Source organism: Bolinopsis microptera, chromosome 11, assembly GCF_026151205.1.
Source record: "Bolinopsis microptera isolate Bmic1 chromosome 11, MBARI_Bmic_1.0, whole genome shotgun sequence".
Classification (NCBI taxonomy): Eukaryota; Metazoa; Ctenophora; class Tentaculata; order Lobata; family Bolinopsidae; genus Bolinopsis; species Bolinopsis microptera.
Window position 1 is genome coordinate 19,010,904 of NC_087082.1, and position 23,757 is coordinate 19,034,660.

General features: G+C 38.1%; 2 protein-coding genes across 2 annotated transcripts; both read left to right on the top strand.

The window, feature by feature from the left end:
* Nucleotides 1-842: 842 nt before the first annotated feature.
* Nucleotides 843-7,864, top strand: LOC134823730 (mucin-17-like). The gene is made up of 12 exons (XM_063835262.1): nt 843-870; nt 1,081-1,371; nt 1,538-1,828; nt 1,977-2,267; nt 2,416-2,706; nt 2,874-3,164; nt 5,021-5,323; nt 5,508-5,624; nt 5,815-6,155; nt 6,274-6,430; nt 7,402-7,508; nt 7,652-7,864. Exons 1-12 carry the CDS (start codon nt 843-845, stop codon nt 7,862-7,864), a joined length of 2,721 nt encoding a protein of 906 aa, XP_063691332.1.
* Nucleotides 7,865-8,092: 228 nt separating this feature from the next.
* LOC134822783 (uncharacterized) lies at nt 8,093-20,360 on the top strand. Its single transcript, XM_063834039.1, has 11 exons — nt 8,093-8,911; nt 9,045-9,147; nt 10,817-11,165; nt 11,381-11,497; nt 11,638-12,224; nt 12,435-12,873; nt 15,057-15,150; nt 15,452-15,559; nt 15,718-15,857; nt 19,255-19,378; nt 19,615-20,360. Exons 1-11 carry the CDS (start codon nt 8,095-8,097, stop codon nt 19,788-19,790), a joined length of 3,054 nt encoding a protein of 1,017 aa, XP_063690109.1. The 5' UTR covers nt 8,093-8,094; the 3' UTR covers nt 19,791-20,360.
* Nucleotides 20,361-23,757: the final 3,397 nt, after the last annotated feature.

Here is a 23,757-nt window from a genome sequence, read left to right on the forward strand (position 1 = left end):
TAAATGTTATTATGAGTTACATTACCTACTACGGATTTCACGACTACCATTTTATTTAATCTAACAACTTATGTAAACTTGTAAACAACCATTCCTTCACATGGATTTTTTTCTTCAAAGTTGTAACTGCATATCACCACACAGGCGCTTAGGCTACGGTGTCCGGTCATTTAACTTTTTAAATTTGAATAATTGACAATGACAACCCCTCCATTTTGTGCTCTGTAGCGCCCCAAGAATGATGAATAAAGAACCATTATTTGATATTTTGACCAACATAAAACGATCGTTAATTGTAGTTTTAAATTTTAAAAGGCAATGCCTACGGTTGATGGAAATCGAGCGTCCGCTAACCACCGCAATTATTTTTGTTAATGAATTCAACTCACAGATTTTAGTCTGGTGGACTCTCATGGTGATACTATTGGAGCTAACATTCTTGGGTTACTAATCAGCGATGGAGGAACAGTTTGTGACGATTCTTTCACTGAAGATTCAGCTGATGCTATTTGTCGTGAAATGGGATACTTTGGTCAAGTGAGTTGGACATACGGTAATAAGTGGGGCATCCAGTCAAATTATGATATTACCCTGGACGACGTTTCATGCAGCAGCGGTGAATGGAGTTCGTGTACATTTTCGTTATCGAACGATTGTGATCACGATGAAGATGTGTTTTTACAGTGTGATGGAATTGGTGAGTCAACATCATAAATTAAAGGACACCCTGTATAATTGGGTTAAAAGTAATTTGATACCATAAAATATTGTTCAGTGAACAAGTTGAAGCACCTTCCGTTTCTAACCCTAATATAACCCTTAATTGTACCAAACTGATAACCATGAAACGTTACTTCATCTTATACATGTGTTAATAAGCAGTTCAAGCTTTTCTTAATTTCTTTACTTGATCATTGATCATGATGCGCTACAACATACAAACATCTTGTTTTGTTGTGAGTGCTTGGTGCAACCACCGACTTGGCTCCCGATAATGATATTAGTAATCCGTTATATTGTTGAACAAATTATGATGCTGATATTATGTTGATAACTGATAACCATGAAACTTCACTTCAGATGTTGAATCAGTTAACATAGAAGTGAAGGAAGGCTCTTACGCAACGATTTCGTGTATCATCAATGGCATAACAGAAACAGCAGCAGTGACCTGGCGAACAAGTACAGGACCTGTTCCAGGCGATAAGCTCGTCCCTACCCAAGGAAGTTACTCTGATGGGACACAGACATCAACTCTTGCCGTAGACGGAACTCTTGTCAACGAAGATACTGCCTACACTTGCAGAGTCACTTCAAGATCTTTACCTGATTCCAACTTCTCTGATACCACTGTCAATCTGAACGTTTATGGTATGTTCTTAAACGCTAATGCAGTAATTGTGCGATATATTTTTCGATTCATGAACGAATTTTTATCCTTTCTTCATATTCCAATTCACATCAGATCAAGGAAATGATTTCATGATCCGTCAGTTATAAATTGTAGAATTTGTAAATTTACCAAAACTCATTTCAGACGTTGAATCAGTTTACACAGAAGTGAAGAAAGGCTCTTACGCAACGATTTCGTGTATCATCACTAGCATAACAGAAACAGCAGCAGTGACCTGGCGAACAAGTACAGGACCTGTTCCAGCTGAAAAGTTCACCCCTGTCCAAGGAAGTTACTCTGCAGGGACACAGACGTCAACTCTTGCCGTAGACGGAACTCTTGTCAACGAAGATACTGCCTACACTTGCAGAGTCACTTCCGGATCTTTACCTGATTCCAACTTCTCTGATACCACTGTCAATCTAAACGTTTATGGTATGTTCTTTAACGCTAACAGTAATTTCTATCTCACCTCCAATCTCCATATTCTAATTCAATTCAGTTAACGGAATTGTTTTGATGATCCGTTGGTTGTAAATTGTAGAATTTGTAGAATTTGTAAATTTACCAAAACACACTTCAGACGTTCAATCAGTTAACACAGAAGTGAAGAAAGGCTCTTACGCAACGATTTCGTGTATCATCACTGGCATAACAGAAACAGCAGCAGTGACCTGGCGAACAAGTACAGGACCAGTTCCAGCTGAAAAGTTCACCCCTGTTCAAGGAAGTTACTCTGCAGGGGCACAGACATCAACTCTTGCTGTAGACGGAACTCTCGTCAACGAAGATACTGCCTACACTTGCAGAGTCACTTCCGGATCTTCACCTGATTCCAACTTCTCTGATACCACTGTCAATCTAAACGTTTATGGTATGTTCTTTAACGCTAACAGTAATTTCTATCTCACCTCCAATCTCCATATTCTAATTCAATTCAGTTAACGGAATTGTTTTGATGATCCGTTGGTTGTAAATTGTAGAATTTGTAGAATTTGTAAATTTACCAAAACTCACTTCAGACGTTGAATCAGTTAACACAGAAGTGAAGAAAGGCTCTTACGCAACGATTTCGTGTATCATCACTGGCATAACAGAAACAGCAGCAGTGACCTGGCGAACTAGTACAGGACCAGTTTCAGGCGATAAGCTCGTCCCTAACCAAGGAAGTTACTCTGATGGGAGACAGACATCAACTCTTGCCGTAGACGGGACTCTTGTCAACAAAGATACTGCCTACACTTGTAGAGTCACTTCCGGATCTTTACCTGATTCCAACTTCTCTGATACCACTGTCAATCTAAACGTTTATGGTATGTTCTTTAAACGCTAATGCAGTAATTGTGCGATATATTTTTCGATTCATGAACTAATTTCTATCCTTCCTCCATATTCCAATTCACATCAGATCAAGGAAATGATTTCATGATTTGTCGGTTATAAATTGTAGAATTTGTAAATTTACCAAAACTCATTTCAGACGTTGAATCAGTTAACACAGAAGTGAAGAAAGGCTCTTACGCAACGATTTCGTGTATCATCACTGGCATAACAGAAACAGCAGCAGTGACCTGGCGAACAAGTACAGGACCTGTTCCAGGCGATAAGCTCGTCCCTACCCAAGGAAGTTACTCTGATGGGAGACAGACATCAACTCTTGCCGTAGACGGGACTCTTGTCAACAAAGATACTGCCTACACTTGTAGAGTCACTTCCGGATCTTTACCTGATTCCAACTTCTCTGATACCACTGTCAATCTAAACGTTTATGGTATGTTCTTTAGACGCTAACAGTAAGCTTACAATCTATTTATCGATTCATGAACTAATTTTTTTCCTTCCTCCATATTCCAATTCACATCAGATCAAGGAAATTATTTCATGATTTGTCGGTTATAAATTGTAGAATTTGTAAATGCTCAAAAATCTATGCATCAATTTCAAAACATAACTTTTCCAATAAGAGGTTGTTTTAAGAAAATGTATTTAATGGTCATCTACGTCTATTAAACAAAAAATAACTTATATTACATTAACTTGAAATTTAAAAATATCAATTTATGTCAATAATTAAATTTAATATTTTAATCGTGCAAGCGTTATAAATTGAATGACGATTAATCACTCTACACTCGACTGTCACGTGACTTTTTCAATCCGTTCTCTAGCTGGCCCTGAACGAGTACTCGAAACCTTAACCCTCTAATCTGATTCCAACCGTAACCCAATCCCTAACAAAAGCATAATATGCTGAAACCCTAATCCAATGAGAAATTATATCAACTTCATTATACGGTCATATTACATGATCGAGACAGTTTTTCGCCAATATTTTGCCAGAAAAGCATATTTAACTCTATGTCATGGGGGTGATTCAGACACACGCGCTCTTATATCACCTTTATATGATCATAACACCAGGTTTAAAGCTAAGTTAGGAAAGACATATCGTGCAGAGGAGGTTAACTATTGGCATAATTACACGTACTCTGATTATCACACTTACCCGTATAACAAACATACATGCTCGAGACATATTGATATTGATATTGATATTGATATTGATATTGATATTGATATTGATATTGATATTGATATTGATATTGATATTGATATTGATATTGATATTGATATTGATATTGATATTGATATTGATATTGATATTGATATTGATATTGATATTGATATTGATATTGATATTGATATTGATATTGATATTGATATTGATATTGATATTGATATTGATATTGATATTGATATTGATATTGATATTGATATTGATATTATTGAATGAAGCTAACTTCAGACATAAATAATATTACTTCTTTTTACAAAGGGACTTGGAGTATAAACGACCAAGTATGCATGATTGTCTATCCAACCAAGAATTCAGGAGGCAAGGGTGGGTGCGTAAACTTTACTCTCTGCACTCTCCGATCCTGTATCACCCTGAATTCTTTTCAACGCATTTTTATTAAAGGTATTATATATACCTTCTAGTCACTCTCTTGCTACTCCAAGTTCCCTAAGATATCTGGTCTAAAATTCGTGCTAGTTATGCATGTAAAATATATTTTTGTCTGCTTTAATATATGTGGATTCCCGTGGGGAGGTGTAGTGAGGCAAATTTGTTTATTTTAATAGTAGATTGCCTGTTCAGCAGGTTGAAGAGGTGATGCAGATTTGTTTACATTTTAATAGTAGATTGCCTGTTCAGCAGGTTGAAGAGGTGATGCAGATTTGTTTACATTTTAATAGTAGATTACCTGTTCAGCAGGTTGAAGAGGTGATGCATATTTTGTATTATGGAACGCTTGTAACGCTTGTAACTCCTTCTTGTTACCACTTACCCCGCTTTGAATGCCCCGAATTATTTTATATAATGTGCGTTAACCGTGCGTTAACCGTGCGTTAACCGTGCGTTATGTGACCACCGACAGTTTACCGAATTGCCGGCTATTGTAGTTGGAGGGGTAATTTTAAGCCTAAGCCATGCACGATCCTCTTATGAGAGTTGTAGTAGCTACATTTCGATCATTGTGGATATAGTAAAACCGTAGAATACCCTTGTTAACTTGATATTTACATTTGTAAATGTATCTTTGTTTTTATAACCTCTTATTGCAGCGCTATCTACAATGGATACTGTGTACTACAGTCCCACGAGTATAGAGGTGACAGTGGAAGGACGTTATGAGCCACAAATAATTTGGTTCATTGGAGGACAGGCGTACAGTTCTCAAGATAATCCCCATTTGACCCCAACAATTTCATCGGTATGGTCTGGGTCCAAAAAGACCTTTAATCTGGCGTTCGATATGAGTGGGTTTGAAACATCTATGTCGCCGTTCACAGTTCGAGGAACAGTGTCTTTCGGAGACGCCACTGATTCAACCTTCGACACGGTGACAGCCAACATCTACAAGAGAGGTTTTTCTTCTCTTATCCATTATTCCATTGTCTCATTTAAATTTATGATTCGATATTGCTGAAACTTTACTGATATCTAACTCTCATTTCACTTTAAGATTTCAATTTTAAATATGAATTTATTTTCATAGCTGCATTATACCTAATCTTAAAAAGTTGTTTATAACCTTAATTGCCATCCCAGAGTTTGTTGAGAGCCTTCCAGCCTCAACAATATTCCGCAACACTGACATCCCGAAAGCATTCTTGTGCTCTGCTTCGGGTGAAGACAAGGAATTACTTACGTTGTCTTGGAAGATAGGTTTGTTTCTAACGATCTCCTGTTACTCACGTTCAATGTAATATACACTCTGCAACTCGCTCATTTGAATGTGATACGTACGATACATAAAATTTATGACCGGTCAGTTTTATCAACGCTGAAATGTAAGTATTCTTTTTCTCGTGATAACTGAAATTACACACTAAAGAACGATACCACCACTCAACAGGAGATGTACTAGTAGATGATGAGGTAGAGCACGTGACCCTAACAGATGAGTCAGACAGCAGCTCAACCACCACCAAGATCAGCAAGTTGACAATAACAACCAACAAACCAACTTTCAACGCTCAGTTCAAATGTATTGCCACCTGGAGCGGAATAAATGGAAAGTCTATCGAGTCGACGTCTGACTCTAACGCTGTCGGAGTAGCCGTGGATGAGAACACGTTCAGCACTGGTTCCTCTGGAGACGGAGTAATAAGTTGTGTGGTGTGGGGTGATTCACCCCCACATTCTGTCACGTGGTCTAACGAAAGGGGTGATGCTATCACCAACCAACCTGATGAGGTAACTGCCATAGATAGCCGAGAATCAATGAACTCAATGAACGATTTTTGAGCATGATTTTAATTATCTTTTTTGATATCTTCCAACTTTTAGTTTAACGAAATGACCCAACTTTCAGACAGAAATCGCAGACAGTATAACAGAAGGCATTACTTACACCCACTTGCTCACTGTTAAGAAGATGACGTTTGGGGATCAAGGAAAATACACCTGCTCAGTTGTGTTTGGGGAAAACGAAACCCCCGTTAATGTCGTCACAACTCTTCACAAGCTTTGTAAGTTGGTTATCAGTGATCATATTCAACCATCTATCCACCCTGTTGCTAAAACTTATATTTATATATTGGTATTGTTTTATAAATATAATGAAACGGATCGTTTGCCCGCCAATTTGATTGTTTTCAATTGTTCGAAATGTATATTATACAGGGTGGGCCAAAAGTCAGTACCCATACGTTGGCCTTTATAGCTCAGTCACTGAGTGCCCAATTTAAATACTTCTTTCTTGTATGACTTACTACCACCACTGGTTCGAGGAATTTGTCAACTCGAAAAATATTCGCGTTCATTTTTTTCAAATGGAGGTTCATTTTCACATTTATTTGATAGTTTGGATAGTCAGATCAAGCTAAATGTTATTGAATTGTGTTTGGCCATTCGAATTACGTTTGTCCTGAAAGAATTAGAACTGTAGCTTCTCAGATGACCGAGATATGAAGCATAACAAGTTTATTCATTACGTGTGATCAGGTGATTGGTTTACCTAATCACGTGATAAGGTGACCCCGTTAACTACCCCGTTAAACATTATGGGAATTGTTAAGGGTGCCCAATTAAGGTGTCGTGTCACGGTGTCACATAATCAGTAATCACCCAGTCAATTTTGTTAACGAGATACAGAAAATGCTTGATAACTTCGTCATTTCTAATCCGTTTTGCCTCATGTTTTCAGATCATATGCAACATTTGATAATCTACCGTCTCTGAAAAAATTTAGGCGTTCAGCATGTCCAGAGAAAACAATATAGGTGTTTTAATATTGAATGGGCGTGGTCTAAAATATTCGAATTTTCAAATTTTGACGACGGAATCCCGAACCAGTAAGTACAGTATGCCATCTGCAAAGCAACATCTCTCAAATATAAAACACGGCGGAGCTATTAAGGCCAACGTATGGGTACTGACTTTTGGCCCACCCTGTATATATATATTCAATAAATTAACCGCTAAGTGATGTGATTTTCAGCTGCAAGTTTCGAACCAGCAACACCATATTTCGTCCACGAGGAAACTGTCCAGTTCTCCTGCGTGTACAACGGTTTGGATGACCCGCAGAATATCAAATGGTTCAGGGTAAATGAATACGCCATATTAAACCGAAATAATCTGAAAATCTAAAATATCTTGGAAAGATATCTTGTGAAAAAACTACGTTTTCTTTTGTTTTTGTTTCATTGACTTGTTAAAACCATCACCATAAAGAGCTACGATCTCAGAGTTCAACAGACGATGCTGAAAACCTAATAAGCAACAGTGATGCTAAGTACACCATTACCACTGGCAACTTCAACAAGGCCTTCAGTACGAAGACTAGCGTTATCACTGTAGAGGATGTTGAAGTTACTGACAGTGGCGACTACACCTGCAAATGGACCACCGCAAACTTCAATCCTAAGTCAACAACGGTAGTCTCTGTTCGATGTAAGTGATTCTGTATTTAGCACGGTGTTCCTCAAGAGTTGTGATCCTTGTCATGATTTTTTATAATTTCTATATTGTTCCAGAATTTTCTGCTTTACAAAATTCAATCATATTACAAACAGAAACAATTTCAGTGCTGACTACTCTCTACAACGGTATACAGCACTCTACAACGGTATACAGCACTGACGGGTCCATAAAGATCACGTGCAACTACGAGGGTACAACGAGTGGCACCATGGAGTGGTACTATAATAGCCAGAAACTGGAAGATGCTGCTGATGGTGCCATCGCCATCAACCCTGGTTCCCTGCAGAGCAATGCTCAGCAGTACACTCTGACAATTACTGACGTTACTCCGCCTGACAATACGGGGTCTTACAGCTGTGTTCTGTCGTTCACAGACGGGGACAGTCTGCGAGCAAGCACGGAGGTTGTGGTGCGAAAATCATCCTCAGTCGACAGAGCGGGCACTGCTGAATCCACCATAGTTGTAACTGGTGATGACCTTTCTGCCAGATGCCTTATGGAAGGTGACAAGGTTCCCTCTGGAGTGACATGGACTAAAGGTGGCGATAACATCGTGTTCGATGGATCCACTAAGATAGAAAACACGAATACCAAACAACTGGAAAGCAGCGTAAGGTTTTTCAGCAACATAACTATAAAAAGTTATGACGAGGATAGTTACATCTGTAGCTTCATTTTTGAGGACGGTATTAATGTGCAATCAACAATAGAGGTCGTGTCCGCTAAAATTACCAACAATGAATGTGAGTTTGTGGACATCCGAACCCACACCAGCAAGACCCTTACCTGTACTTACCATGGTAGTAGTGCTGCCACTGCTGTTTCCTTTACTCGACCAGACGACTCAGTTGTTGCTGGAGTATTGGCTGAATTCAGCGCTGGAGGGGATGCCAGTACGGCAGGTTCCCAAACGGGTAGTTACGCTGTATCTAGTGTGAGTGAAGCGTCCAGTGGTTCGTACAAGTGTACCTTCACTTTAACAGGAGGGAAGACTGTGGAGTTCATTCAGAGACTAACTGCAAGGAGTAAGTAAACACTGAAATGTTATATAATTTCCATTTGCTTTTTTGCGAAATTTTGACTATGGAAATTAAGCATTAATTGTGCTTATTAACCTTGAATGATCTTAGCGCAGTAATAACAAACGTTATATTTCAGAGGCTGTCATCGAATCATCAGCTGGTCTAAATGCAGATCTCATCGTACAGGCTTCTATAACTCTGACTTGTACCGTTACCTCTGGTGCACGGTCTTTGGACTGGTTAGTGTAGAACTTTTTATTGCTCAGAACTATTCAGATCCTTCATAATTTAAATTTGATTCAAATTTCAGGTTTCAATGTTGTCCTCCGATGTGCTATAATGTAAAATCCGGATCGGAATATTGTTTATGAGTCGCATGGTTGCGCAAAGTATTCTTGTGTAAATTTTTATTGATCCCTTTTGATGCGACAAGGAAAATGCTCTTATCAGGAAAGAAATTACTCAGTCTCAACGTTTCAATGTTACAAATCTAGAAATGTTTTTATCCAAAATTCAAAACGTAAAAAACATCGATCGAGGCAAAATTAGTGTACAATTATTTATTTTTAATTCCATCAACTTTACCAACAACAAAAAAAGAAAAAATAAATAAAAAATAAAGTGCTGATGCTCGCTCCTACCTGTACTTTCGGTTCCCACCACCCGAACCATACATTCAGCAGCATAGTCTATAGTGCATGCCTGAGACTCCGGCGAATCATCAATGATAACGACAGACTCCGAAAACAAATTGATGAATTAAAAACCTTTTTCTTCCAATCCAACTACCCTAAAACTATGGTAGATAACATCAGTGAAAAAGTCAAAGGCTTTGAAAGATGCCTCAAACCACTGGACAACTCAAACAGCAATGTCCTGGTCCCAAAGTCTCCAGAACCAGCAGTCCGCGTTATTTCAACATTTGGCAGCGATCAAGAGTTAGTAGAATCGGTAAAAAGATTGGAACCAGAACTCAGTAGAACCAGGAGCTTCTCAGGATTATCTGGTTCCCATACAAGTGGAAACACCCCAGGCTCCCCAATATCATCTAAAGCCGGTACATCACGCCCTATCTTCAAATTCGTCAGACGTACTGGAACATCATTTAGAAGGAAGTTAGTCAAAGCAAAACAATTTGCGGATGACTTAACCCAACCTCACACAAGACCATGTGGGGGCAGACACTGCGGTACCTGTAACATCATATCTCCACATCCATCAATAACAGTCAATGGACAGCGAGCCAAAGCAGTGTCTGGTACATGTGTCAGCTACAATGTTGTATACATCTTCAGTTGCCAACTTTGTAATATGTGTTATGTAGGAAGAACGGTGCAGCCCCTAAGGGCACGAGTAAACGAACATCGCGCCCATTACTACAAACTCATTTCGGACAATACGTTTGTCCCTGAAGAAAACGACGACGGATTCAGCTTGGGTAAACACCTTGTAGAAGTTCATAACATGAAACAACGTGACAATTTCAACCAGGCTTATAAAGTGTCAATTCTCAGTAATAGTAGCCCAAGAACTCTAGAAGTGGATGAACACCGTTATATTCAGAAACTAAGAACTATACGTCCATTGGGGCTCAATGCCATGGACCCGTTTGGGATTCCATTATTGGATTTATCTTAAAGGTTTTCCACTGCATTGGGGCACAAGAGTTATGTTTTTAAAAATATTCATATCGTTTTTAGTTGTGTCATTTCATTTCCAATGTTACACTTTGTAGGAACTGATATTAACCGAGTTTCTGATTCAGGATGTTACTGAAGATAGTAATGAAAATGTTTTAACACCTCAGTACTGTGTTTTACTACAGCTCAACCTGCTCAGTCTGACTATTTGGGAATTTAAACTCTAAAAATAAAGTGCTATAACATTCCATCCATTTCATAATTTTAGGTACAAGGGAGTGGCCAAGCTTATCGAGGAGCAAGATTACAAACGAATAAAAGTGTCAGAATCAGATGACCTGGTTTCCAAAATAACTTTTAACATCGCTGACGACAGCGCAGGGTCATACACGTGTCGTGCGGTGCAATACGACAATTTCTGCCCTACCGAGGAAAGGTTTGACTCGGAACCGGTTGCGGTGTCAATCATTGCGGCAGCTCTAATAACAAACCCTGCTAGTGCCACCGCTTATGGTGGTGCAAGCCACGTGTTTGAATGCGTGTTCCCTAATCCATTCGGAACTGATTATAACGAAATCACGTGGTCTTTCAAAAGTGCTGGGGATTCTGTTGCTAGGGTAAGTTTTGACATTATCTTTTGGTCCTACCAAAAATGAAAATGAAAATATCGAATCTCGCCGTAAATCTGATGTAAATTTTGTACCGAAATATTGATCACATCTAACGGGCAAAATCATGTTTCATGATAGCGGTATATTATAGTGACTGCAACAAATAAAATCCGGCGCCTTCACTAATACTTTTCTCGCTCAAATTTATCCCATAATCGCAGCCGATGATAGGAAATGGAGATGTATACAATGACCAAAATGAGAGAGTTATCGATGGAACAAAGGCATCTGACAGCTCGGTTGCAAATAAAATCTCAACCACCCTCACCATCGGAAGTGTTAGTCAAATCCTTCAAGATAGCTGTTTAAACTTTTAAAGTATTTGCCTTTCAGAAGTTTCTTTGACTAACTTTTGGACGCATTTAAAAGCTGGATTATCACTAAACCTTTGCTGATATTTGAATTGTTAACTTTACAGGTAAACTCGGACGCAGCAGGAGAGTACATCTGTTTCATAAAGTGGGGAAGAATATTCATCAAGTCCGCAGCCGCCACACTAAAAGTAAGAGAAATATCTTCTCCACCCGAAACAACCAACGTGGCCAAGGGAGGAGAGGCTAAGTTCACTTGTAAAACTTCCGGTGATAGCGCAGCGTTAATCACCTTTCACAAGACAAGTAGTGATGAGTCAGTTGGTACAGTTGTTGTGACTCAAGCTACATCTGGTGACATTGTGACTACCACTGGAATATTGACCATTGCTGGTGTCACAGCTACAGATCAAGGTATTGAGTATTATTGCAAAGCAGCTTGGGGTGAAAACACAGTGGAATCAGGTAAGGTGTTCTTATCTGTTTTGGATATAACGAGCTCAACAGAAACCGTGTGGGGCCTCGCTGGTTATGTAGCGGAGTTCAAATGTTATTCAGATGCTTTGCTCAAAGCAAACGCGAACGGCGATCCGTATTTGGTCAACAAGCAGAAGACATACGCCGATGCTCAAATAAGTTGGGAGGTTTTTGACACTTCAGACACATCCTGGAAATCAACTGCTTCAAATTCACGGTGAGTGCATGCTAGAAAATACGACCATTTTAAACTTCATTTAAATAAGATAGCAGCTGAATACTATGGGTATAAACTCCCTGCGTTGTGGCTTGTTTGCTGTACATAATCTAAGCTGAAGCGAGTGGTCGCTGAACTTAAGTTAAATCTTCCCGAATGGAAATACGTGTATTTTATTCAAAAACTAAATCTTAAACTTGCCCCCTGCAGATTCGTGGTTAAGACATCGATGAGAAGCAATGATGGAGTAAGTTTGTCTCCTATGTCTCTCAATAACCTGGAGGAAGGTGATAACGATCTGAAAGTAAGATGTAACATCGCCTACCAAACAGATGCAGCCAACAACTTCTACGGAGGTACAGTCACCTCAGGAGAATTGACCATGAAGATCGGTTCCATCACATCCTTCACTTCCTCTAAATCTGACCCACTGGTTGGAGAAACCATCACTCTAACCTGTACTGCAACCGGAGAAATTGCTCCTACTTTCTCTTTTACAACCCACGGGAAGAACCATTTCGACACTACCTTCTTTAAGTTGGTGAAGGCTGCAACTGTTACTTCAGTCGATTCAGTACACACTGCGGAATACACTACAGAGACTCTCAGGGTTAACACGATGATAAATGGACAAGTTGTCAACTGTCTGGTAAGAATACAGTTTTTTTTTAATTATTGAATACTTTCAAACTTTACAGAGTACAGCAATTATAACGTATAAAATTAACTCAAATAAATTATTGCACCCGTCTGTAAAATCAGACGGGAGACCAAACACGGTACTGCACAGTAAAATGTGCCCGCAATTACATGGCCCCGATATGATTACAAAAATGTGAAACAAAATTAAAATTGTGAAAAAATAAATGTGTGGTGAAGAATGTGAAACAGTTCAAATTTCTTCAGACAAGGCTGATACACTGTTTTTATCAAAGCTGACAATCTTATTGTTCCTTATGAAATGAACTCTGTTAGGCTCTGCTTTCCTCTTCTCTTTCAATTCCTCCCAGAGCTTCTTGAAAGCTCTCCTTTTCTTCCACTGATCTGTCCGGGCAAATGTAGATACTTTTATAGTCCTCTTTTGTGCGTAGAATTTTAGCTTTTCTCAGCACCTGAGCAGCCATATAAAAACTACCTTATTTGGACGGACATTAAATGAACGGACATAATTATGAACGGACATTAATATGAACGGTAGAAGGCATTAAAAACCATCAAAAATCCGAATTTTTTTTTCATTTTTCGTTGACGATTTTTATTTCAGCAAATGATTTTTAAATCCATTTTTTATATAATAAGTAAGAAATTCATTCGTTAAGCAGTAAAAATATTAAAATATGTGTACATGATCAGTGTCTAATATCACATATCATCTTCATCAAATGGGTTTTCGTACATGAAATAGTCCATGCTTAAAGCATCAGTGATTTATGGAAACTTTTTTAATCAAACTACCCCGTCCTGCATTTCAGTGTTAACTTTTACAAGCCATTCGGCGTGAAGTGGTTTTATCTTAGACAACTTTGTCTTTAGGTTAACCTTAACATCACGTGGAGCTTTCCTAGCACTGCTTCATTACCTCCCCTGAGTAATACGAACTATAACAACGTCGGACAATGTCCTTGGAAACACGATTTACCGTAATATCTAGAGGCTCATGGAACAAGTTTGTCATGTCGTTAACTTGCGGCACAATAATTTTCACATAGTATATATACTATATATATACATAGTATATATACATAGTATATATACATAGTATATATACTATAATTTTCACATAGTATAATATACTCTGGACAAAAAGTTCGAATTTTTGAAAAAAAATTCAACGGACTTTAACTAGGATGGACTTTAAATGAACGGACTTTAAAAGTTTAAATGAACGGACTTTATTTGAACGGAGATTAAGATGAACGTTAGGCCCTCCAGCGTTCAAGTAATGTCCGTCCAAATAAGGTCCGATAAGGTATTCAGAGATTGCCTAGTAGGTCCTGATGTGTCGGCTCTCTTCTGACCAATTCTCTACAACAGTCACGAAATTAAGGTTTCTCGTTATCTCACCAAGAACTTCAGCAACTTTGTTTTCTAACTTCTCACCGTCGGATTCACTTATTCCATAGATTACGACGTTTCTCACTTTTCTGCTTCTTTCATCCTTTTGAGCTATTGTTTTAACTGCAGTACATCTCTTCTTTGGCGTAAGAGCAGCAGCACTAGTCTTCTTCAGGGCAGAAGAATATGATTTCATTTCTGTCTGCACTGTTGTTTGGACTGACTCGAGTTCTTCGTCCTTCTTTTCAATGAGCTTTTTCTGCAAAACAATGACAGTTTTCTACTCCGCGATTAATGAAATGTTTTGTTTATCTACTCTCACCGCAACCATTTACAAATGAGGGGCTGCATAACGATTCAGAATGAAACAAACAGTTTGCAGCCAATCACACAGTTTTTCTTTCGAAACTGATCGCTTGTTCAGGTTTTTTAATACAAGACCTCCGTATTCCTTAACACCCAGTTCGTGGCACATTTCATTAAAAACACTGTCTGTAACTCTTGCTACCTGATCTGCATTCCTGGCATTAAACAGATCTTCATTATCGGGGTCATCCACCAAATGCTTCGTATGTTCATGGTATGAGTGCTGCATCGTGTATATTCCGACGTACAGATCTTGTATACAGGCTTGTATACAACTACAATATTTTTGTAAATAATCAATTTTTATTGAAAATGCATAAATCGTGATTGATAGAACAATGTAGTTCAGCACTTTTTATCCATTTTTCTTATATTTTTCTTATATTATCGAGATTCGCTATATTATTTCAGGCTGACTACGGATTAGCTCAGAAAACAGAGAAAGAATTGACAGTCACAACATATTTCAAATGTGCTGATGTCACATGGAAATCATTAAATCCAGGTATAGCATCACTCCTGATCCTAGATCATATAACTTTTTAAAAAATATTATATTAACAATCGCCCTGTAAGCATTGGATTTAATACCGCTCTGGTTTTGGCTTCTCTGGACCGACCAAGAGTATATGCAACTTTAATACTTGTACTTGTAAGTAGATCTACGATTGGGGTTAAGTCAAGTTAAGGGTTGAAGGGTTCCAGGTTCAGGGCAAAACAACATAAACCTATCAACATGCATCTGAGTCCAGATCTGCAAAACGTTTTCAATTCTTACTTCAAAACTCATCTACCCTCCCATACAGATGGAAATGGAGCGACAATAGCAGAGGAAGATCTTGGTGATGGTTCTCTGAAGCAGACTATAACTTGCCCTGTTAACTCAGACCAAGCTAGAATTGAATTAGTTACCCGTGAGTATTATTACTAAACTTTTTACACAATCTGTTGAAAATAAGCATAATTACACATTCAATTAATGTTATCTTTAGAACCTTGCCTGTGTTCTATTATTGTGGTATCACTTTCCCTATTCATAACCAAAACTCAAGCTTTTTACCTCATTTTCCAGCGCTTGGCTCGGCTGCAGCAATAACTTGCACCAAGGAGACGGGAATGTATGACAACTACCTTGCCCGGTGCAAAGAAACAAACCCATTGTCCACCGGTACGGGAATACAGAATATGGTTGTTGCAAACAGCGCAGAGCAGGTGCTTTTTTGTTTATTTGTTTGAATGCTTTTATTTAGTATTCATTACATTCCATTTATTTGTCAAGTTTTCACAGGTAAGAAAAAGAGGCTTGTAAATAAGCCGCCTTTTCTATATATAAGCCGCTTTTTCGCTTATATATAAGCCGATTTTTAAAATATACAAGTAGTACAGACAGATCCGTCTGAAAAAATCGATCTGCCGACACACAAAGCTTACAAAGGATTTTTGACGTTTTTGAGTCCTAATAGATGTCCTTTATGGCTGACCAACTTTTCCAAACTTTTCCACGTGTCTTAAGGCCACTTTTTGCCACTTTACCACTTTTTACCACCTTTCTTGTTTGTCGAATATCTTTAGTTGTGAACATCGTAAAAGGTTGCGGATCAATCGAGTGTGTTCATATTACTATGAAGAAAAACTTTTGTTGTAACAATTTTTACGTCAGATTATCAGTTAATTGGATAATTATCAATTAGCTAATTAGCAAAATTCTAAAAAATTTTTATTGGCTCAAAATGATCGGAATAGCTTAAAACACGGAGAAAAGTAGTTTTTAGAAAAACTTTGAAAATTTTTCACTTACATTTTTTTTCGATACTTGGAAAAATTTCGAAAATTTAAAATATTTTTTTCCGCCAAAAGAGATCAAATCGCATGAAACGCGGAGAAAAATGCTTTTCAAAAAAACTTAGTGAATTTTTAGTTTCAAGAATACTTAAATCACCAATATTTGTAGTTGGAGTTCAGTAAATCGCGGCAGATTTTAGTAATCAGGAATTACTAAGTGGAAAGGTCTGAAACTGAAAAACGTTAACAATACGATATAAGAGTTTCATAACTAATTACAATACAGCCTTATCAATTTTCACATAAACTGCACTAATGGCACAGTCAAGATCGAAAGACGAAACGATAGCCTGCTGTACTATCATTTTATTGATTTCAATGATGAATCAGTGGGGTTAAGATAATCACATTTATAATAAATAAAACCTCTCTGTACCGTCAATTGTGCTAATCTAAACCGGCCTACCTGGATTACCAGACCTCTTCTTTTCCTCAACAATCAAACCAAGTTGTTCATATATGATTGAATACAGCTCGATAAGTACTTACATCGCCCACCAAATGCTATATATAGCATTTGGTGGGCGATGTAATACTTATCGAGCTGTATTCAATCACAATACGACACAATACGTGTATATTATATGGCTCTTAATGAGGTTTATGAAACGCTTAATACCGTGAGAAACCCGGTATAGAGACGTTTTACAGTATATCACGAAAACGTATACTTGGCCTCATGGCTCATTTACAGTTCGAAGAAGGCAAGAACAGACCAGGGAAACTAAGGAACAGCCAGATCCAGGAAGCAAGTGTAAATACACCTTCCAACATCTACTGTGACTTGTTTTGTATTGTACTGCATACCGCTTCATTTGCTATGCGGTATAAAATCACCCCCATATGTCAGGGTCGGCTAAAAGTAAAATCAACAAGGGTAACATACGGGCAAGGATAAGATTTAGATACGAGCGTCGGGAAAGGGGTAGTAAAGAACCGGTAATAATTCATTCAGTAAAATGTTCCACGAGAGTCAGGATATTTTGGAAATTGCTAATAGAGACAGATCCTGATCAGGAAGGATTGTTAATGTTATTGAGGATGTTGATTTGAAATCTGGACGTTGTGAAGTAAAAATACAGGTTCTTCCCGCAGGATATTCGGGGCCCATGATGATCAGCTCGGGATTAATGTGGGACAGATCGAAGAGCATTGAAAAGAGCGAGTTGACATTTTAAGCTTTCTGGTCTTTTCTTGCCTTCTTTGAGCTGTCAAAGAGTCATGAGGCTAAGTAGACGTTTTCGTGATAAACTGTAAAACCTCTCCATACCGGGCCTCTCACGGGAGAAACGAGAAGTGTACGGTATAGAACGTTTTATATACCTCATTAAGGGCCATAATATAATATACACGTATTGCATTGTGTCGTATTGTGATTGAATACAGCTCGATATAATGTACTTACATCGCCCACCAAATGCGATATGAACAACTTGGCTTGATTGTTGAGGAAAAGAAGAGGTCTGGTAATCCAGGTAGGCCGGTTTAGATTAGCACAATTGACGGTACAGAGAGGTATCATTTATTATAAATGTGATTATCTTAACCCCACTGATTCATCATTGAAATCAATAAAATGATAGTACAGCAGGCTATCGTTTCGTCTTTCGATCTTGACTGTGCCATTGGTGCAGTTTCTGTGAAAATTGATAAGGCTGTATTGTAATTAGTTATGAAACTCTTATATCGTATGGTTAACGTTTTTCAGTTTCAGACCTTTCCACTTAGTTATTCCTGATTATTAAAATCTGCCGCGATTTACTGAACTCCAACTACAAATATTGGTGATTTAAGTATTCTTGAAAGAATACTAGTGAAAGAAATTCACTAAGTTTTTTTGAAAAGCATTTTTCTCCGCGTTTCATGCGATTTGATCACTTTTGGCGGAAAAAAATATTTTAAATTTTCGAAATTTTTCCAAGTCTCGAAAAAAAATGTGAGTGAAAAATTTTCAAAGTTTTTCTAAAAACTACTTTTCTCCGTGTTTTAAGCTATTCCGATCATTTTGAGCCAATAAAAATTTTTTAGAATTTTGCTAATTAGCTAATTGATAATTATCCAATTAACTGAAAATCTGACGTAAAAATTGTTAGAACAAAAGTTTTTTTTCATGGTAATATGAACACACTCGATTGATCCGCAACCTTTTACGATGTTCACAACTAAAGATATTCGACAAACAAGAAAGGTGGTAAAAAGTGGTAAAGTGGCAAAAAGTGGCCTTAAGACACGTGGAAAAGTTTGGAAAAGTTGGTCAGCCATAAAGGACATCTATTAGGACTCAAAAACGTCAAAAATCCTTTGTAAGCTTTGTGTGTCGGCAGATCGATTTTTTCAGACGGATCTGTCTGTACTAAAGCCATTTTTTCGTCAAAGAAAGTTGTACTCGTTGTAGATATATTTAAAGTCACTATTGTGACGGTACATTAGAACTAGACAGAAACAAAGTGTGAAGGGCCTGAACGGAACCCCTCGGTTTCAGTTCCTTGTTTAACACTGCCGTACAGGAAGGACATTCGCCGGGTTCTCCAAGGATGGGCACATATCTCACTCCACACAATGCTCTGTCAAATGTTGCTTATATAATACCAAGGATCTACAGGAAATATTTCCTTGTAAGTTTTTAGAGGGCGATCTGTGAACAGTGAACAGACAACTACCTCATTCCCAACTATAGGAGCTAGAATTCCTATACTATCCGAACAAGCTACACCAAGCGTAGTTTCAGATGAGATACCTGTCACAACTTTAACAGTTTATATTTCAGCCAGCGCCTTGCACTGCTGAAGCAACTGGGGAATATTCGATTGCAATAATGAAAGAAAAACTGAACTCACCGAACGATGTTTTTTGTGGTATTAGACATCAAGTTACTTGCTTGGGTGACGGAAGTAAGTGTTTTCTGTAGTTTTACGATTTTATAAAATTATCGTGGTGACTGTTGACGATGATAATAAAACTGGTACATTCGCGTGTTTATGACGCATATTTTTTCAATGCTTATTATCTAAAAATGCACCATAAACTTGATAAAGTGCCGAGCGAAGGCACTCAAGTGACTTTAAATTTTAAGTGACCATCTATGAACCATCATTGTACCACTTACTACAAAACACTCTTCTCACAGCGTGTACTCTGGATACAGACAAAACAGATTGTCGTTACGAGGACGGCAAGGTGATTATAGAGTACTTTGTTAACTTGACACCTGGTGTTTGGACTCTCGCTGAGAGACATCCTCTCATAGTATTGAAAGATACAATTCAGTTCTGGAGCTGTTCAAACGATTATAATAAAAGGTAGTTATTAAAAAAGTTATTATTTATATTAAAAAAGTTATTATATTTATATATAAATATGAGTTTATTTTAATGGTGTGGACTGTTTATTTGAGTTTCTATTAATGGTGTGGACTGTTTATTTGAGTTTCTTTTAATGGTGTGGACTGTTGATATGAGTTTATTTTCATGGTGTGGACTGTTTATAAATACGAGTTTCTTTAAAAAAGATTACTTGATAGTTTTTCGTTGTTCCCTGGTGCATAGTTGAAATTTTTGTTTTAATGAACTTTATAAAGCTCCAATGATTAAAATAATCGTTTCGTCCTCTAGGCAAAATTTTCACAAAATTTTCAAATGTCCAGTTGATAGGATAGTTTGACTATGATTAATGTATGACTATTATCTACATAATATTGAACAACTTAGATCATAGAGAAACTGATCTTCTCTCTCTTAAATCAACCACTTGCTATGATTAAAGGAATTTTCAAATCAACACTCAAACAGTCCTTACTTTTTAATGTGAGCCGAGCCATTATCATATTTATAATGCTCGCAATATATGTTAATCATGATTGTATTGCTTTTCTTCACTCATTAAGACAAAATTGTTGTTTTCTTTCTAACACAGTCTAGAAAAGAGTTGGTAACCATGGTTACCATTCTATACTAATATATTGCTACCATGGTTACCATTCTATACTAATATAATGCTACCATGGTTACCATTCTATACTAATATAATGCTACCATGGTTACCATTCTATACTAATATAATGCTACCATGGTTACCATTCTATAATCTATACTAATATAATGCTACCATGGTTACCATTCTATACTAATATAATGCTACCATGGTTACCATTCTATACTAATATAATGCTACCATGGTTACCATTCTATACTAATATAATGCTACTGAGACAATATACCTCATCGGAATTTATTTGGTCGGACAATAAGTGAACGCTGGGAGGATAAGCGTGCAAGTAATGTCCGTCTAAATTAAAGTCTAACTACCATGGACGTTCAAAAGAAATCTTTCCGTTCAAAATAATAAGTAATACGTTTAAGTAATCTCTGTCTAAATATGGTCCGAAAGTTATACCAATATTGTCCAATCGAAACAAAATCGTTAATGTAAAGCACTCTGGTAAGCAGAGGAAAATTCTGAATGAGTTTCCAAACTTCTCATCTCCCAGTTGTCAGTAGTGCAGCTCTCAGAAGAGTCTCCACTGTTAACGTATCAAATAGGAGCTCATTAGAGTTAAGCTCCATGGCTAGTGCGAAGAATGGTATCAAAGTAAAAGTGAAGCCATCCTCAGAGTAGAGGTTGAACTGAAGCTCAGTCTGCGTGTTGGCACTTGATCTGAGTGTGCAACTAGGCTTCACGACTGTCGACTTCATATGGTTCATCTGGTTCATCTGGTTCTGGAGTTTGATATTCGATGTACTCAACATTTCCCCCGTCATTCCGAAGCTCCAAATTCCTCATTTTGTTCCGCAATGTTTCACCACTGCTTGAAGATCCGATACTACTCACCGTTACCCTTTCCAGTTTCATGTATGTGTCGAAATTTCTGAGCGTGTTACATCTCATCGAATCAGAACCTGTGTCTGAAATTGAGCTTGATGAGTCTGAGGATCAGAATCTGGTTGTTTGTTCGTCTGACCCTTGCCTGGTGAGAGTGGAGATTTGTTTTTAGCAAGTCCCTCAATAAACAGAGGGCTATCATAAAGTGTCTCTTGAGCTGCACTCTTGACAATCTCAAATGTTTCCTCGGATATTGGCGCAACGTCAGGAATCGTTTCGGCTGAACTATAATAGATTGGTTCGCATTCTGACTTTTTGTTTACCTCAGCCGCATGTACCCTCTCAAATACGTTGCAAATTTCTTTAGATTTGATCACATGAATACCATTAATTCAACTCTTTTCGGAGGAGTCACATTCGAGTACAAGTGACGGATTCTGTTGAAGGTAAGATTTTTCAAGCTTGTTTTCCCGGTAGACGTTCACTATAACTAGTGAACCACTTTCAGAGCAAGAAGAATAAGCGGTTTCTATTTCAGCACGATTCTTTTTCTGTTTCCCTTTTGACGATCTCTTTTTCCTCTCAATTCTGATATCCAGCTGCTTGTTATTCTTATCTAGGAAAATATACTGGCTAACTCCCGAGTCCTGACTGCAGTTAATGAACCTCGAATTATCACGAGTAGTTGTGTCTGCATCCTCCATATTATACGTGGTGTTCGATTTTTGCTCTTGATCAGATTGAATGATCATGCTATTCGGAAAGATAGTTTCAACTCTTGCAGGGTCTCCTTGCCTGTTGTCCTCAGGATGAGTCGTTAGATTGGTAGAAATTGATTATGGTATGAAACCAAATTGAGGTACTGGGAGTTAAAATCCGAATAAAATTGCGAAATCATATTGTCTCAATCTCTGTCCCATTTTTAGTTTTTGAAAATGAAATTTCCAGGACCGCAATTTTACAGTTTTGACTGATCTTTTCACCCGCAACCAATTAGTAAGTCAACTATAGATGCCAAATGTTACGATTGAGGTGCAGAATACGGTGTCCGGTCATTTAACTTTTTAAATTTGATTAATTGACAATAGCAACCCCTCCATTTTGTGCTCCGTAGCGCCCCAAAAGTGATGAGTAAAGAACCATTATTTGATATTTTTACCAACATGAAACGATCGCGATCGTTAATTTAATTTTAAATTTTAAAAGGCATGGCAATCCCAACGGTTGATGAAAATTTAGCGTCCGCTAACTGGCACAATTTTTGTTAATTTTACCCTGTATATGCAATTGCATGAGGGGATTCGGAATCAGCGTCAAAAAGTACACCGATTCAGATCAATTTCATACTCAAAGGGCCTTTTCACATGAATTTTCTTACCTGGGGACCCCAGGCTATTATGTTTATAAGCATAGCCTAGCTGGCGTAACTGAACCCTCTAAAACGCGCAGGTAGGCGCGTTTATGCGATTTTACAATCAAATAATCAGATTTTTCAATTTAACTCAGCGCACGGCTCTTATAGCGCATACGTCACTTCTTTCCAATTGGTAGTTGGCGCGCGTGCACGTGATCTCTTGCGCGGCTGTAATTGGTTCTGAACGATCACGTGAATACTAGTCACGTATAACGCTCTAACATCCATGCAATGAGCATTTGCATTTTTTTCAGGGCGATGAACGTCATAATTCACTCAGCCAGAACAGAGATTTGGCATAATGACAGGTTGATCCGTTGATCGCCGCCCAGAAAGAAATTTTTTAAAAATTTGGCGAGCGATTTAGCTTAGTAGGAGCGAATTTTTTCACCCGCAAACAATTAGTAAGTCAACTATAAATGCCAAATATCACGATTGAGGTGCTGGAAGTTTGCTTGATTTAATCTTCCTGGATGGCCGCCGCGCCACTGTACCCAGGTTGACGCTCAGCTAGCCTAACGTGTCATCCGACAATTAACAGATGTTACTGTACTAAGCTAGACTCCTCGGCCTCTAAATTTCTTCGAACATCGGAGCTGAAGTAGTGCGCGCTACTTTCTCCTCGAAATGGCAAGTGCTACGAAGTTGCGCGCACCCTACCAGTGCATTAACAATTTTAATAGGCCGTGCGCCATCGACCGTAAGAAACTGCTGCTACCTGCTACTAACTACTGCTGACTGCTGCTAACTGCTGCTAACTGCTGCTGTCGCGCGCGCAGTTAGCAGCAGTTTCTTTGCACTTTGCTCCTCCTGTCCTACTTTGGTATTCACAACACAGGAAGGCCAAATTGAAAAAAAACTTTGCTCACTGCTCACAGACTGAAGTGCAACGAAACTGCTGCTAACAGTTGCTAACTGCTTTTTACTAGTGTGCTGACCTCATAATTTTGATGAAGACCTCATAATTTTGATGAAAACCCCCTAACAGGATCAGGAGCTCATGTTTAGTTAAATAGTAGACAACGAATAAAAACTAAT